Source organism: Thalassophryne amazonica, chromosome 18 (assembly GCF_902500255.1).
Source record: "Thalassophryne amazonica chromosome 18, fThaAma1.1, whole genome shotgun sequence".
In the NCBI taxonomy this organism is placed as follows: domain Eukaryota; kingdom Metazoa; phylum Chordata; class Actinopteri; order Batrachoidiformes; family Batrachoididae; genus Thalassophryne; species Thalassophryne amazonica.
The window spans coordinates 22,314,920-22,333,507 of record NC_047120.1 but is presented as its reverse complement, the minus strand read 5'-3'; the positions used below and the strand labels follow the sequence as shown (position 1 = coordinate 22,333,507).

At 41.2% G+C, this 18,588-nt stretch overlaps 1 protein-coding gene across 3 annotated transcripts in view; it reads left to right on the top strand.

The window, feature by feature from the left end:
* Window positions 1–2,212: 2,212 nt before the first annotated feature.
* LOC117531192 overlaps window positions 2,213–18,588 on the top strand; it is a 42,435-nt gene continuing 26,059 nt past the window's right edge. For 2 of the 3 annotated variants that reach the window (XM_034194235.1, XM_034194234.1), the window contains exons 1-8: window positions 2,213–2,574; window positions 5,305–5,423; window positions 5,503–5,686; window positions 11,660–11,870; window positions 12,499–12,566; window positions 14,729–14,869; window positions 14,960–15,022; window positions 16,886–17,093. In XM_034194235.1, the coding sequence (XP_034050126.1) occupies window positions 5,307–5,423; window positions 5,503–5,686; window positions 11,660–11,870; window positions 12,499–12,566; window positions 14,729–14,869; window positions 14,960–15,022; window positions 16,886–17,093 (992 nt within the window). In that variant the 5' untranslated portion in view covers window positions 2,213–2,574; window positions 5,305–5,306. The remainder of the gene's footprint in view (window positions 2,575–5,304; window positions 5,424–5,502; window positions 5,687–11,659; window positions 11,871–12,498; window positions 12,567–14,728; window positions 14,870–14,959; window positions 15,023–16,885; window positions 17,094–18,588) is intronic. The other variant, XM_034194236.1, reaches the window with a different exon arrangement.

The window sequence follows — 18,588 nt, the reverse complement described above, 5'->3', positions numbered from 1 at the left end:
GGCCGATTTCTACCGCCGCCACCCGGACAAGCCTGGCCGGGCGCCAGGAGGCGCCCGTTGAGGGGGGGGTCCTGTTGTGTGGGCCGCCAGAAGAGGAGGTACTGCTGGCCCACCACCAGAGGGCGCCCTGTCTGGAGTGCGGGCTCCAGGCACCAGAGGGCGCAGCCGCCTCACAGGAGCAGCCAGGGTGACAGCTGTCACGCATCACCTGCAACAGCTGTTACCAATCATCTGATCAGCAGGGGTACATCAGCAGGACGACGTCTCCACCTCTTTGCCGAGATATCGTTCTACCTGGAAGGTAACATTCTCAGCTAACTGTGTGACAGTAACCTTTTGTGCGTTGTATAACAGACTCCTTTTCCAACGAGAGGTGGAGGTAGTTTTCCTGCCGTGCGGATTGCTGGGTGCAAACACGCCCACATTTAATTGTTTCTTTGTTCCTCGCCAGCAGTACCAGGTCCGACACGCGGAGGCAGTGGCCACCTGGGAATTCGGGACTTGGCGGCTCCAGTATTCCCGGGGTCTGGTGGCGGAGGAAATCGTGTGGTTCCGGTTCTGCTTTGGACAGACGTCTCCTATCTTTGAGCCTGCCCACACCACACCTTTTGTGATTTGGCTTTTTGTCCATTGTTGTAATCTGTTGTATTTGTTGTGCCCATTCACAACAGTAAAGTGTTGTTATTTGACTTCCTCCATTGTCCGTTCATTTGCGCCCCCTGTTGTGGGTCCGTGTACCTACACTTTCCCAACACCCTGTCAGGGTTTGTGTCCATCATTTAATACAAAAGTAATTTAACAACTTTAGCTTGAGACTTGGACTCGAATCAGTCGCACAAACGGTGGCTCACTTTACATTCCAGTTCAGCCTGGTCTGACTGATTGAATAACTGATTGAATTGGTTGAATTTATTTAGTAGAATAATGCACAAAATACATGTGTATTTGCCCATTAAAATACACAGATAGCACAAGAAAGTGAGAAACGCTTGTTTCCACTGGGGTCCGGCAAACGTTAAAAAAATACAACACAACAAAAGCAGTAACCAGTCAATTATTGAGACAAAATGGTGACGCTGACAAAATTTAAGGGTCAAAGACTGGAAACCCATGTGAACATGAAATTCATGGTAAAAGTAAAACCTTATTTCAACTTTTTTAAATGTAATATAATGACAAATTTTGCTATGTTTATGTAAATTTTCTTCTGTCAAATTTCAGAGGGGGCAGTGCACTAGCACCCCCTATTGACAAACTGCCACTGAAATTAAGATATAATCCATCATTTAACGCATCATTTTCATGAAAAGGCTCACTTTACATTCCAGTGCTGCCTGGCCTGGTGACACAGATGAAATTTAGGGGTCCAAGCCTGGACAATCCATTGTTTACAACATGAAATTAAGACATAATCCAAATTTATAAGCAATAAACACAGCTAGTGATTCTGGATGCAGAGCAAATAATACTACTAATAATAATGGTGTTTATTGCCATTGTACATGGATGAATACATTTAATGAAATTTGTCCTCTGTCCTTCCTCGAGCTAAAACAGGATGAACCAATAGCCAGAGTGCGCCTTTATATCACGTGACATGCTTGAGCCAATGGGCAACAAGAAAACATCATAAACTCAGAAGAGTCTTGATCATTGTGACTCCCAAAGTGAATCGCAATATCTTCAACTTTGCCTCTTGTCTTTTTGTTCTTGCCACCGTCTCTAAACTGTACAACACAGCTGGTCTCACTAATGTCTTTCCCTTTCGCTCTTGCAAATATTCTTCTATCACAAGTCAGTCCTGCCACCTTCTCTACCCACTCCACCCTGTCTGCACTCTCTTCTTCGCTTCTCCACCACACTCTCCATTACTTTGGACAGTTGACCCTAAGTATTTAAACTCACCTCCTTCGGCGCCACTGCCCCCCATGGCCTCTGATTCTTATCGTGCTGGAATGGTGGATGCACTTTTGGTTAACATTTTGTCTTGTTTATGGTTGGTATGATTTGGCACAGGTGACAAGGTGAGCAGGGGAGATGAAAATAATTGTGAAATCAGCTGAAAGGTTTCTGGGCATTATTTGGTTGCACTGAGTGATGGGACGCCTGGCGGTGGTGACTGTTCTTTATTTTATTTTATTTATTTATTGTCAGTTTGCTGTCTCCAGCCCAGTTGGTGGCGGTAACGCACCTCTAGGTTTGCCAACCACCAATAAACCAAACAAGAGGAGTAAGAAGAAGACGCACGTCTGTTAGCTTCCGAAGCTAAAGCAAGTTAGCTGTAAACGTTGAAAACTCTCCTCGGATCAGATCGGACTTCACGCTGTAAACTTTTAATACGTTTCTCTAGACGCGCGAAAGAACGAAAAAACCCCGGAAGAAATGCGGAGTTAGCGCAAAAAGTCCAACAGCTAGGTTTGTTTAGTGAAACAGCGGCTAACTGCTGCTAATGAAGAGATATTCGAGTTATAACAAAATAGTAAAAATAATAAATTAGTGATTTAAAAGAAGAGAAGAAACGAGTCAAAGTGCTGGATGCTGTTTGAAAGCCTAAAGTTCGCTGATACAGAACAGGTTTGTTCACTAAACTTTATGTTTATGGAGTGGTCATACGTAGCCGTTGTCACGGTCTGAGATTGCTACCAGTCTGAATTTACCAGGTAAAATTAGACTGTAGCAGTCACAGTCTGAACTTACCACCAGTCTGATTTTATCATCTTGGTATATTGAGACTTGTGTGTTATTGACCCTGGTCCAAATTTGCCAAGCAAATATATTAAATAATTTTTTAAATTGGAACCACAAGTAAATCCTGTCACTTTCTGTTGATGCTTATTGATTTAACCATTATAATTCTGGTTACTAGTTACCTAGCTAGTCTGAAATTTCCAGCCTGCAAGTCTGAATTTATGTCCCACTTAAAGTTTTCTGAATCAAAAGTGTGTGGAAAATACAGTTATTTCAAAATACGTCTGCTCGGTTGAAGATCGCAGCAAGAAATCGTAATTCTAGACCTCCCGGAAGTTGACCGCGAAAAAAAAAATCGATTTGAGCATGCGCGTGGTAAAATGAGACCGGCGCAAACTCAGACCATGACACCGTATTAATCCTTGTGAGGAGTTTTAAGAACCTACGTATCAGAGACTAAACCTCCTGTTTTCCCAGGACATGTCCTGTTTTCACGTCCTGTCCTGGCCGTCTTTTGTTTTTGTTTTTTTTAGAAAGTGATGAAAATGTCCTGGTTTTCATTGTTTTTCATTGGGCCGTTAAATTGTCCGGGTGTGAGGAGCTCAGCCCTCCCCTTTCTGAGCACTCCCCGTGCCTTCACTGCATGCATCATTTCGGAGCATCAGCATCGATTCACCGATTATCGCCTTGTTTCTGCTTAAAACTACACTCCAGTCATCATCTGCCTCAGTGACAGATATCTGAAGCTTTTGTGCAACAATCATTTACACATAAATTCAGTGTTATTTCATAATAAAAGACAGGTGAGCGATCAGAGCGCAACACCAGTGCGTCTGAGACTGACTCTGAGTCTGACTCGACACCCAAAGCGATCAAACAGAATAATGTTATTATTAACCATCAGATGACAAAGTAAAACCTCTTAAATTGTTCTAAAGTCAGTTTTAAGCAGAAATGTTGCAATAATCTAATTGCTGCTAACACTCCGACGTGACAGAACAGATCACACTGCAACACCGGGTTTGCGCATGCGCAGACTAGTTATAGAGGAGTGCTCAGTCTAGTCGAGTGCTGAGCCCCTGACTCCGGGGTTGCCGACTGAACAGTCCCGCCTAACAATCGGTCCGCCCTGCCTTCACTGTGCATGTGTCATTTCTGAGCATCAGCAGTGTTTCACCGATTATCACCCGTGTTTCTGCTTAAAACTGCACTCCAGCCATCATCTATCTCAGCGACAGCTGAAGCTTTTGTACAACAATAATTTCCACAAATTCAGCATTATTTAATAATAAAAGATGGGGGAAGCGATCAGAGCAGTCTGATATGTTGCTGCGCCTATGTCATTTCGGAGCGTCAGTAGCGACTTCACCGATTATCACCTTGTTTCTGCATGAAACTCACTTTAGAATGATTTAAGAGGTTTTACTTTGTCATCTGATGGTTAATAATCACATTATTCCCTTTGATCGCTTTTGGTGTAGATAGTCAGTCTCAGACGAAATGATGCATGCACAGTGAAGGCAGGATGAACCGATTTTTAGGGGGGGCGGTTCGGTCAGCAGCACCGGCATTAGGGCCCTCTGCTGCACGTGACATAATCCCTGAGAGGCTGCCGTGTAGGCGGGGTGTCTTCTCTCTCAAATGAGCGAGCAGACAGCTTGGTGAACAGCCATTCAAGCAGCGTTACGTCTGCCTGCAAAATGCTGAAGTGCAAGTGTACGTTTGAGTTGCAGAAAAAATTGGGAGGCTGAGTGCACTGTGTGCAAATCTGGCACATATGTTTGGACACTGTCGGTGTCCTACACCGAAAAACAAAAAAGCTGTGCGAGGTGAGAGTACTTCAGCAAAGTTGACAGAGTTCTTTGTTAGACCTGGAAAAACAGTGGGTGGTGTGTTGGCATTTCATACTGTGAAACATCACAACAACTACAGATCCAAAAGCCAAATATTTGTCTAATCAAAGAGGTATTGTTTTAGGCATAATAAAACATGTTGAGTAACCTCTGAGAAGCCTATCTGAATTTGTGTTTGGTTGTAGATAGTATTTTGTAATATAACAATTTTCTATCCATACAGAGGAAGCATACTTTAAATGTATTGAAATTATAAGCCATCTTTGAGTAACTTTGAGTATCGTTTGAGTATCTCATTGCCGGGCCGATTGTCCTGGTTTTCAGGAATCAAAATATGGTCACCCTACAATAGAAAATACATGTACAAGTATATAGTCTCATGATCACGTACTGAGGCTTCTACCAGGTAGTGAACATGTTTATTTCTGCTCTAATGTTGGACATTTTAACACACAGGCCTGTGAGAATGTGCTCTGTTTTTGAGCCAGCCTCAAGCGACCAGTCAATGGACTTCACTTTCGCATAGGCTTCATTTTTTGCGGTCTCAGGTTGCCGCTTGGTTACCAAACAGGACCCAGTGCAGTTCTGTAGTGTGGTGGATGCAGCAACGTGCAACAGCGGCACATGATCCCAGAGCTGAGTTGATTTCCTCAGTCCAACAACATGCTGTTGTACATAACATACACACACACCAGTATACGGCTTTATCTTTATTATAATTAATGTTATTTGTAATTTTATCTATTTAAATTATTCCTTGCAGACATGCAGCAATCCATAGTGAGTAAAGATGTTCTCCCTAAGCAGCAGGAATGGAATCAATGTCTCGTCCAAAAGGACTCAGAGCCTCCTAACATTAAAGAGGAACAGGAGGAACTCTGGGTAAGTCAGGTGGGAAAGCAGCTGCATGCGATGGGGGAGGCTGTTTATTAACATTTCTTTCACTGTGTTCTTTGTGAAGAGTGACTCTGAAGAAAAACCACAGTTACCACTACTTCATCAAAGCAAGAGAGATGAGAGTACAGAAGTGGAGCTTCTCGCGAGTTTTTCCACTGAGCACAGAACACTGAAAATAGGAGCTAACGGAGAGGACTGTGGAGCATCGCAACCAGCCAGCAACTCAGATGTACAACCACATACTGATGGTAAGGGTTCTGACTTTTCTCACACTGATGCTGACAGATGGATTTCATGTAATTCCTAAGTTTGAAGGTATGAAAAGGTGCAATCTAATGAATATTTTTGAAGACTTGGATAATATTTTGACCGATTAAAACATAATTTAAATGTTCGCAAACACTATTTTTTCTATATGGGCGATTCTGTGGTAACGGAATTACAATGGGGAGCTAAAATGTGGCCAGAGTTTCCCGTCGTCGTAATTCCGTTACCATAGAATCACCCATATGGCAAACACATTTTTTGGGCATTTTCAGAGGTGTCAAGTAACAAAGTACAAATACTTCGTTACTGTACTTAAGTATACTTTTTAGGTATCTATACTTTACTCCATTACTTGTTTTTCTGCCTACTTCTGACTTCTACTCATTACATTTTCACATAAGTATCTGTACTTTCTATTCCTTACATTTTTAAAACAGCCTCGTTACTCTTGGCTTCAGTTTAATGTTTATATATATATATTTCACATCATGTGCGCCTGTAATCAACTTTTCTGCAGCGTGGCTTTGCTTTGAACCGTGAACCAATCGAAGCAGTGGTTCGCAGATTGAAGCAATCCTTCGACCTATTGCTTCGTTTATTCTTTCTTTTGTTTAATTTTCCCCCACTAAAACCCTAAAGAGCATACTTCTGTGAGTATTATTTACCGTTTCTATGTTAAACCGACCTGTTATGGTCTTCTGAAACAGCTGATGTATTTTATAACTTAAAAACGGGAGCGATGCTAACGCATTAGCATGTCTATGGCATTTTCAATGTTAAAACATAGCATTAAGCAACTGCAGCCGTCATCACGTTCGGGTGCATTTGTTTTCAAATTGTAATATTTCTTAAATTTATTTTTGTTTATATATTAATAATCTAATGATTATTATATACAATTTTAGAGAAAGAGGCAAAAAGAACCTGAATAGAAACACAAGAGAAAATATAAAAGCAACTAACAATGAACATACATAAATAAATACATACATACAGAAATAAATAAGTGTTTCCTGTGAACACCTAGTGACTCTCACACCTCCATTCATCCCTGTCTTATTTAAGTTTAATGACAGTTTGTTTCGGTCAAACCATATTTTCAATGTGTTAATTTCTTCAGTGATTTCCTCCAGAACTATCTGCCAAACTAGAAAACTGCTGTATCCTAGTAAGAGCAGAATACTACTGGAATGAATTTGAACAAGGAAAGTTGTGGGGTTTTTTATTTTTTTTCCTTCACTAAATGGATGCTGCACTCACTGCAGTTCATTGTCTGGAATAGTCCCAGATTGCATTTCAGAGCTTCTAGAATTGAAACATTTTCATGCAGGTGGTGTTGGGGGGTAATTTTGGGTTTTGGGCCACATGTAGAACAAATCAGTTTTTAAATTAAGCTTTCAATTCATATAGTGGCATCTACCTTTTTTTTTTTTCTTTTTTTTAAGGTTACTTTATACTTTTATACTTTAAGTAGGTTTTGGAGCACATACTTTTTCACTTTTACTTGAGTAAAGAGGTCGAGTTGATACTTCAACTTTTACCAGAGTGTTTTTAAACTGCAGTATCTATACTTCTACTTAAGTAACAAATGTGTGTACTTTTGACACCACTGGGCATTTTCAATTTGTCTCTCTTGTGCTGGTGCATTATTCTGTTTTCCAGGTTTGAAACCTTGTAAATTGGATCTGAAAACTGGTGTTTTTGTGGTGGTGGTGGGGCAAAGGTTTGAGTACTTGGAAGCATTAGTTTGGAACATTTGAATCCTTATTTTGAAATTTCGGCATATGTACATGTGCACTTACGTTGCAGGCTGTGAGGTTACAACACCCACTTTTCAGAGATTTGCAAACAAATTTGAGAGCTTTTGAATCAAGTGGCTTTTAGTGGCTTCAAGTGGCTTGTTACCGTAAGGCCTGGATAACCTAATGCCATCGTGAGGTGTCTGTCTGGCTGTCATTGTCTCTCATTATGGTCATCTATCCTCAATGTTCTACAAAAAAATGCTTCTTGTGTCTCATTTTCTTTCAAAAGTGAATAAGCTAAATACTTTCTATGTTTATGTATGTTTGTGTGCCGCATGTGCATGACGCTTTTGTTAAGGAGTCATGTCGGAGCATGTTCTTGATCCAGTCTGGGTTCTCTGTCACCTCCTCCTCTCCTGCACTTTCTTGCCCAAATGTCCAGGTTTGCTACATTTGTAGCAAATGTCATCCTGCTCCCCTCCATCCTCAAACCTCTCCTTGTGACTCTCCCCACCATGCCCCTACCAGTCCTCTCCTCCTCCTTGGGTGCATTTCCTCGGTAACACACAAGAATACACTGATCAATACCAAAATCATTTTACCATATCAAAGCACTTATCCTCAACAACCTTTTTTTACACTTTTCTTCTTGTTATGAAGCCAAACTCCACAGCTCCATTATCACTGCTAAGCACCAGAGTGCTCACCGCTCTTTTAATGCTGCTAGACACTAGGTGCCCGCCGCTTCCTTGAATCAGAGTTCATTTGTGAGTATTTGTTAACTCCGAATGAAGGTTAGAGCACCTACCAGCTTGACGCATCCATCAACTTGCTTGTCCTCTTCTAAAGGTGTTTGGGACCACCCTGGGCCCAGTTTCAAAATGCAGTCTCATCTTATAGTCTACTAAACTTACTTAGTCGAGTAGGGTAGTCACCCAACATTAAGCCATCTATTCTCTGTTCACATTGACGGGTTGGGAGGGTTACTTTAAAAATGATTCCGATACAGTTAATAGTTACCTGTTGAAAAACGTAATCAGTAACGTAACCAAGTACCATAATATTAAAGTAATGTAATTGATTACTTTCAATTACTTCTGGATTACTCCAATATCAGATATGCTAATACAGACAAAAGAAACTAAATATAAATAGTCTTGACTACATAGTACAGTTTATAAGCAAAAATAAAACTGTTTCTTTTACATGGCATGCTCTGTTTTACTTCACATTATGAATTAAGAGCACCACAATATGTTTTAAACACACCCAGTGTTCACCTAAATTTTCAACAACAAATGCCAAACAAATGAAGGGATAATGAAAAACTCAGGCATGTGTGGATGAATTTGTAATTAAAGTGGCTTGCAGAACAATATACAAGTCTACTACTTGTTCAGTAAATTCGCACCATGTTTAACATATCAGTCCACTTATTGAACTTTCAAAATAAGAACAACAGCATAATGAAAACCATTAAGTAAATACTGTCAGTAAGGAGGCGTGGTCGCCATTTTAATTCCGGGCAAGTTAGTGATTTGCATACATAGAAGTTCAAGAAACAGGTGGAATATGCCGGAAAGCTGCGCATGTTGGCAAAGCCAGAAACGGAGGAACAAGGGAGACAATATTTCCTTCCATAAGTAAGTGTTTTTTGTTCTTCTTGTCACTTTGTCCGTGATATTTGGATGATAAACAGCTGTATGTTTCCTGCTGTACCTGTGTCGCCCGATGACACGGACCATTAACTCTTCACTTATGTCTAGTTGATATTTTCCACTGCTAGACCAATGTCTAGTTAAAATACTTGTCGTTAGTGATTAAATTGTTCGACAAGACTGGGGATTTTTTTTATTTGCACCTTAAAATAATGAGATTATAATGTCCCGCGTCACACCCACACATAGAGATGTGTACCCACACCACTGACTTCATGAATGAAACTCGGTCAAATGAAGGATGTGTAAAAATATAATATACAAGTATATAAATGTATTGTAATGGTTTTAGGAGCTGCGTTGAACAGCAGCTGCAGCAGGACGCCTCAGCTCAGCAGGTGGAACAGCGCAGATCTGTGGTAACTTTCACCCTAATATTTGGGAATGTGTGTGTGTCAGAGTCAGTTTTAATACTTTCCTGACATAATTAATGTAATTTAATTTTATTGGCTCAATATCCAGGTCAAAATGGCATTTTTTTTACACGCATTTTTCTGAGTGTGTGCAGTCGTGGATGTCCATTGAAAATGCATTAACATCCGTGAACTTCATCAATATTTTGCCCGGTTAGGAGATGTCATGTCGCTGTCCATGAAGGGACGTTTTCATTTCAAAGACAGAAAAATATTATATACAAAAAATTAAAATTGTAATCCTGCGAAGTAATCCCCATTTTTACTAAATATGAGGTCTATTAGAAAAGTATCCGACCTTATTATTTTTTTCAAAAACCATATGGATTTGAATCACGTGTGATTACATCAGACATGCTTGAACCCTCGTGGGCATGCGAGAGTTTTTTCACGCCTGTCGGTTACGTCATTGCGCTGTGGGCAGTCTTTGAGTGAGGAGTCCGCCCACCCTCTCGTCGATTTTTTCATTGTTTAGGAATGGCTCAGAGACTGCTGCTTTGTTTGATCAAAATTTTTTAAAAACTGTAAGGCACAACTGAGTGGACACCATTTGATAAATTCAGCTGGTTTTCGGTAAAAATTTTAACGGCTGATGAGAGATTTTTTTCTGGTAGTGTCGCCGTAAGGACGGCCCACGGCACCTGACGGCGATCTGCGCTTCGAGGCGGCAGCGTCTCACCGTTTCAAGTTGAAAACTTCCACATTTGAGGCTCTGTTGACCCAGTAAGTCGTCAGAGAACAGAGACCTTTCAGAAGAAGTCAGCATGAGGAGTTTATTCGGACATTCCATTGTTAACGGACATTTTGTAATGAAAGAATGTGCGGGCAGAGTCGCATGTCGGGCCGGACCCGACCGCGGGGGGTCGCGACAGGAAAAACACCTCCGTTGGAAACCTTAACGGACAAGTTGGAACATGCCCAAGCTGTTAAACAATTTCTCAGTTACTCACTTTTTTGAAAGCCATCAAAAGCCGCCTGAATTTTACAAATGGTTTTCAACACGGAGGTGTTTTTCCTGTTGCGGTGCATACAGATTTGCCGAGTCATCACGGAAACGACTTGGCGAATTTGCGCGCACGTCTTTCATTAAAAAAATGTCCTTAAATGGTGGAATGTCCGCATAAAGTCCTCATGCCGGCCTCTTCTGAATCTTCTCTGTTCTCTCACGACGTCCTGGGTGAATTAAGCCTTAAATTAGGATGTTTTCAGGTCGAAACAGGCCGACGATGGCGCCTGGAAGCGCTGCATGGCGTGCCGCTCCGTGGGAAGTCCTTAGACCAACAGAAACACCCCATAATCTCTCATCAGCCGTTAAACTTTTCACAGAAAACCAGCTTAATTTCTCGAATAGTGTTCACTCGGATATTCCTCACAGGTCCAGAAAAATTTTTGATAAAGCAACGCGCGCCGTCTTGAGCAGCGTGTGAAACAAAGGAATTCAGCCGAGAGGGCGGGACCACATCTCACTCAAGGCCTGCCCACAGGGAAATGACGTCACCGACACGCGTGAAAAAACTCACGCATGCGCACGAGGGTTCAAGCATGATTGGTGTAATCGCACGTCATTCAAATCAATATATTTAAAAAAAAAAATAAAAGGGTCGGTTTATTATCTAATAGACCTCTTATACCTGTAATCTGAATACGTCTTTTTTTTTTTTTCTGTAACTGTAGCGGAATACAGTTACCTTTTTTTGTATCCTAATTACGTAACGTCGTTACATGTATTCCGTTACTCCCCAAGCCTGCACATTGACAGCTAAACATGTAGATTAGCCTTCTAACGTTAGCAAACAATTTTCATGGGCATAAGCGGCCTCAAGAGTGCCCTTGCCAACACACGCCTCCAATGCGTGAGAGTTTTGTTTACTTCAGTCACATGCTGTGGATCTGTGACCCACTAGGGACATTGTATTGTCACTTTTGCACAATTCACATCTCAAGTGTGGGAAAAGTTTAATTCCATGTAATAGCTTTTGCCTGGCTTCAGCTCAGCAGCTAGCAAGAAAAGACTCAGTATTGCTGAAAATTACCTTTTCCCCTAATCATGCAGCTCATTGTGCTCATTTTATGATACATAGGTTGGTCGTCTGGTAAAACCATGGCCGAGTCCGCCACACCAGAGGAGAAGTGCTCCCGGAAAAAGGCACCTACGTTCTCCAAAGCGGAGGAAGCTCTCCTTTTGGGGGAATATGAGCGACGTAGGGGTGTTCTTGAGCGTTCCAAAGGAACAAAATCGGTCCTAGCTGCCAAAAGACGGGCTTGGAAGGAGATTGCAGTGTCCCTCAATAGGTAGGTCTTTCTTTGCTCTCTCTCTCTGACTTATTATAAATAAAACCATTCTCGCAGAAGTTTTAATGTAAGTTTCACAATTTGTTGGGAGCTCTCCAGGGGGTTATTTCATGTCTTGTTGCTGAGTTATGTGGTGTAGTAGAGTTGGGTAATTTGACGAACCTCAGATTTTGACAACCAGAGTTTGACCTCAGATATTTACAAAAAACTATCTGCTAAGTGTAAGTACATTTGATGACCTCTACTTATCATTCATAAAGTTTTTAGAACAGTTTGAGTTTGTATTAGGCAACATGACAACCTCAAAGTTGGCGAAAACATTCGCCAGTGCATCAAATTACCTATACTTACAAATACTTTATAGGACATAATAGTTTTTTACATCTTCTTGGGCTTGATATTTCATGTGATTGTCAGCAACCCAGCCCCATAACGAAATGCCTTTCTATTTGTCTTGGCTTTTAATTTTTCATTTTTAGGGGCCACTACTACAAAGAAATTAAGCCCACTAAGCCTATGCTATAACTAAGGAAACGTTAATGAAGGAAAAAAATTCACTGCTTTTTTGTATTTGTATGTATGTCTAGTCATTGTATCAGACCAGTTATTAATTTGTCTACATTTACAGCTTCAATGTAAATGCTGTACGCTCCTGGGAAGATGTCAGGAGAAAATATAAAAATATCCTGCAATCAGGTAAGCATTAATTTGCTAGGTAGTTATCAATGTTACAGAAACTGTGCAGTAAGCCTTCTGGAAGCTTACCTAATATAATTAATAATTTGAGTATCAGCTTCTCATGTTGAATTAAAGAGAAGATTGAAAAGCATAAATTATAATAATTGTACTATATGAGGTCTATTAGAAAAGTATCCGACCTTATTATTTTTTTCAAAAACCATATGGATTTGAATCACGTGTGATTACATCAGACATGCTTGAACCCTCGTGGGCATGCGAGAGTTTTTTCATGCCTGTCGGTTACGTCATTCGCCTGTGGGCAGTCTTTGAGTGAGGAGTCGCCCACCCTCTCGTCGATTTTTTTCATTGTTTAGGAATGGCTCAGAGACTGCTGCTTTGTTTGATCAAAATTTTTTCAAAACTGTAAGGCACAACTGAGTGGACACCATTCGATAAATTCAGCTGGTTTTCGGTAAAAAGTTTAACGGCTGATGAGAGATTTGGTCTGGTAGTGTCGCCGTAAGGATGGCCCACGGCACCTGACGGCGATCTGTGCTTCGAGGCGGCAGCGTCTCGCCGTTTCAAGTTGAAAACTTCCACATTTCAGGCTCTGTTGACCCAGTAAGTCATCAGAGAACAGAGAACTTTCAGAAGAAGTCGGCATGAGGAGTTTATTCGGACATTCCATTGTTAACGGACATTTTGTAATGAAAGAACGTGCGGACAGAGTCGCATGTCGGGCCGGACCCGACCGCGAGGGGTCGCGACAGGAAAAACACCTCCGTTGGAAACCTTAACGGACAAGTTGGAACATGCCCAAGCTATTAAACAATTTCTCAGTTACTCACTTGTTGAAAGCCATCAAAAGCCGCCTGAATTTTACAAATGGTTTTCAACATGGAGGTGTTTTTCCTGTTGCGGCGCACACAGATTTGCTGAGTCGTCACGGAAACGACTCGGCGAATTTGCGCGCACGTCTTTCATTTAAAAAATGTCCTTAAACAGTGGAATGTCTGCATAAAGTCCTCATGCCGGCCTCTTCTGAATCTTCTCTGTTCTCTCACGACGTCCTGGGTGAATTAAGCCTTAAATTAGGATGTTTCAGGTCGAACAGGCTGACGACGGCGCCTGGAAGCGCTGCATGACGTCCCGCTCCATGGAAGTCCTTACACCGACAGAAACACCCCATAATCTCTCATCAGCCGTTAACTTTTCACCGAAAACCAGCTTAATTTCTCGATAGTGTCCACTCGGATAGTCCTCACAGGTCCAGAAAAAATTTTGATAAAGCAACGCGCGCCGTCTCGAGCAGCGTGTGAAACAAAGGAATTCAGCCGAGAGGGCGGGACCACATCTCACTCAAGGCCTGCCCACAGGGAAATGACGTCACCGACACGCGTGAAAAAACTCACGCATGCGCACGAGGGTTCAAGCATGATTGGTGTAATCGCACGTCATTCAAATCCATATAGTAAAAAAAATAAAAGGGTCGGTTTATTATCTAATAGACCTCGTATTTGTTGTCTTTCTACTGCCTGATTCTGTTGTGTTTTTTATTTCTCTCTCCATTTGAGGTGTGGCTCCATTCAGAAGTGGGACTGGGTGTCTTCTTCTGCAAGCCTCCCATCCTGGACACCAGCATGGACTCCCAAAATTTCCTGTATATTTGTTTTGTCAATTGTGTCGGTAGCATGACCCGAGCAGAGGGTCACCCCTTTGAGTCTGGTCTGCTTGAGGTTTCTTCCTCAAATCTTCAGAGGGAGTTTTACCTTACCACTGTCACCTTTGTGCTTGCCCTAGGGGTTGGTAAGGTTTGACCTTACTTGTGTGAAGCGCCTTGAGGCAGCTTTGTCGTGATTTGGCGCAATATAAATAAATAAAATAAATTGAAAATCTCAGAACTATTCAGCATCTCAGCTCAGTGAATATGCTTTTCTTTTTATAATTATTTCCTTATTAAAAATTTGAATAAATCAATGAATCTTTTAAGAAAAAAATTAAAATTGTAGTGAATCAACAGCACTTTATTTGCATTAAAAATGCCTTGTCCTTTGATGGGTTTTGTCACGGATATCTAGTTTAATATGAATGAGATCAATTTTTAATTCACAGTTATTTTTGACAAAAGCCTAAATTTTAAAAATGGAATAATTAAGTCTCATTTTTTATATGTTCAGGGAAAAAAAAGAGAGACATCAGTGCTGGTACTGGTGGTAGCCCTACACAAGTCCTCACAGAGACTGAAGAGAAGACCATCAGCCTGAATGAGGCCCAGGACACCATCATCGTCCTCGCGTCAGGAAAAGAGGGTGCTCTCTGTAAGTAGTCCTACCTCTTTCAGTGTAAAAATGGATGAGTTAGTGTTCTGTTAAAGAGGTTCATTATATCAATGAACATTTTTATTCCAGCAGCAGTTGACGTCATGAATCCAGTGAGCATTATGGACCTTGGATTCCAAATACTTGAAAATGGTAAGATTCTTTAAAAAATTACGTTCATGAATCAGTGACAAAGTTGAAGTTGCTCCGGGGCAGGATCTTTCAACAAGACAATGACCCTAAACACTGCTCAAAATCTACTAAGGCATTCATGCAGAGGAACAAGTACAAGGTTCTGGAATGTCCATCTCAGTCCCCAGACCTGAATATTATTGAAAATCTGTGGTGTGATTTTAAGCGGGCTGTCCATGCTCAGAAACCAACAAACCTGAGATGTTTTGTAAAGAAGAATGGTCCAAAATACCTTCAACCATATTCCAGACTCTCACTGGAAGCTATAGGAAGCATTTAGAGGCTGTTATTTCTGCAAAAGGAGGATCTACTAAATATTGATGTATTTTTTTTCTGTTGGGGTGCCCAAATTTATGCACCTGCCCAATTTTGTTGAAAGAATTATTGCACACTTTCTGTAAATCCTATAAACTTCATTTCACTTCTCAAATATCAGTGTGTTTGTCTGCTATATGATATGTTTAACTTAAATTTCTGATCCAGACAATCAATGAAAATCATGAAAATTATTAGGGGTGCCCAAACTTTTGCATGTATACAACTGTATGTAGCTTGCTATTCACACTGCCATCCAGTACATGGTAGTGTTGTTCTATGCATTGTGTTGCTTTTGCTTGGATTGAACACGGCAACAGAGGGGGCGGAGATTTCACCATAGGTGATTTTGCAAAGACTGCAAGGCAAGCTCAGCTTCCCCTAAAATGTAAAAAATGAAATCGTCAAATATGTACATTTGTGGTAAGATTTCATTGACTACAAATGCGTTGGAACACATTCATCTCAAAGATGAGTTCATTCAGAATCAGCTACTTATCACAAATCGACTGACTCGATTTTGATAACTTCTCATATATTCCTGTAGCGTCAGTGCCATACATTTAAAGAAATCGTTTTCTTATATGGACTATGTTAAGTGCATTTGCCTGTAGAAGCTGAACGTCAGTTCACTTCATTGGGATTGCACGGAAGTTTTTTTTTTTCCCATTCCCTCAAAACTCGATGGTCATTGGATAAATGCCATGATTTTGTGCCGCCCTGGACGCTCAGTGTCTCTGGGGGTGAATGGAGCTGTGGGCTGGCCTGGACGCTGAGCTTCTGCATGATGATATTTTGCGATATACACCATCATGGATTTTGAAACTGAAGTCGAAAGACAAACTGCAACCCATTTCTTGGTATTTGCTTGGTGAAATTACATGAACATTTCCATTGTTCATTTCTTACACTGTAAATAAAACACATTTATAGTATTTCCTTGTTTCAGTTAACATAATGTTGTATGGTGGGGGAGCGGAAGTTGGGATTTTCTCAGCATGCACTAGGTAGCATGTTTGCTTCCAAAAAACTAACCGTTAATGCCATTTCTTGCATGTTTTGTGGTTTACATTCATTGCTGTTACTGATCTTTACGTCTTTTATGCAATCTTCTGAGTTACCATTGTAACCTGAAATATTTGTCTAGCTGTATAACTGTGATTTGCAGAGCTAATGACCTTCCATCAGCACGCATACAGTGTTAATCTGTTTAACACTAAAGGGTGTGGTCTCAGGGCCATGTGGTGTATTTGGGAGCATTTTCAAGAAAGTGGTCTGTGATCCTATCGCACCAAGTTGGCATCTTTTCCAGAGACTTGACCAGTGTCCTCTCAATGGCCAGCTTAACCTTGCACATGCACTCACATGTTCATTGTTCTTTTCATGGCTTTTATATGCCCGGTCAAAGTCGGACAGATCCCCAAAACTCAATTTTGACCAGACAAGACATCCATGAGACGGTTTCATCAAGAGGCATGCAGCTCATTTTGTTCATTTTATGATCCCTAGGCTGGTCCTCTGCTACAACCATGGCTGAGTCCGCCACACCAGAGAAGTGCTCCCGGAAAAAGGCCCCTACGTTCTCCAAAGCAGAAGAAGCTCTCCTTTTGGAGGAATACGACCGACGTAGGGGTGCTCTTGAGTGTTCCAAAGGAACAACATCAGCCCTAGCTGCTAAAAGACGAGCTTGGGAGGAGATTGCAGCATCCCTCAATAGGTAGATCTTTCTTCGCTCGCTCTCCAAGTTGTTAGAAATAAAAACGATTTTCAGAAGTTGGAATGTAAGTTTCACAATTTGTTGGGAGATCTTCTGATGATTAGCTACCGTTTTTAGCATGGAAATTTCCAAGTTAGTCCAACACAACTCACACAAGCGGGGTTCTTTCATGTCTTGTTACTGAGTTCTGTGGTATAGTAGAGAGGGCTAATTTGACGCACCGCTGATTTTGACAACCAGTTTGACCTCGGATTTTACTGAAACTCAGTGTAAGTATATTTTGTAAGGAGTGAATTTTGTTAATTATCTCTACTTATCATTCATGATGTTTTTAGAACAGTTTGAATTTGGATTAGGCAACATGACAACCTCAAAGTTGGTGAAAAAATTTGGTAGTACGTCAAATTAGCTGTTCTTACAAATACTGGTAGGTAGTTCTGCCTGCTTATGAAGTCTAGACCATAATAGCCTTTCACGTCTTCTTGGGCTTGATTTTTCATATGATAGTCTGCAACCTAGCCCCATAACGAAATGCTTTTCTGTTTGCCTCTGCCTTTTAATTTTTCATTTTTAGGGGCCACTACTACAAAAAATTAGGCATACTAGGGCTATGCTATAACTAAGAAAATGTTCGTAAGAAAGAAATTCACTGCTTTTTTTTGTAGTTGTATGGATAGTGGGGAAAATGAGTATTTGATACACTGTTGATTTTGCAAGTTTTCCCACATATAAAGGTCTGTAATTTTTATCGTAGATACACTTCAACTGTGAGAGACAGACTCTAAAAAACAAAAATCCAGAAAATCACATTGTATGATTTTTAAATAAGTAATTTGCATTTTATTGCATGAAATAAGTATTTGACACAATAGAAAAACAGAACTTAATGTTTGATACAGAAACCTTTGTTTCTGTACCAAATTACCAATGTAATTGCAATTACAGAGGTCAGACGTTTCCTGTAGTTCTTGACCAAGTTTGCCCACACTACAGCAGGGATTTTGCTCCACTCCTCCATACAGATCTTCCTTCTCCAGATCTTTCAGGTTTTTGGGCTGTCACTTGGCAACAATGAGCTTCAGCTCCCTCCAAAGGTTTTCCATTGGGTTCAAGTCTGGAGACTGGCTAGGCCACTCCAGGACCTTGAAATGCTTCTTATGGAGCCACTCCTTAGTTGCCCAGGCTGTGTGTTTTGGGTCATTGTCATGCTGGAAGCCCCAGCCACAACGCATCTTCAATGCTCTTACTGAGGGAAGCAGGTTGTTTGCTAAAATCTCACGATACAGTGGTCCTTCCCTATAACACGGTTCACCTTTCGCTGCCTCGCAATTTCGCGGATTTTTGTTAGTGCAATTTTGCAAGCTTTTTTTTAAACAGCGCATTGTGTTCTGCGTCCTATCAGGCGGGCCGGTTGCGGCACCGGTCGGCATCACCGCGATTGCTCTCACTGCCTCCGATGCGCTTTCTGTGGGCTTGGTAAACGCAGCAGCGGGCC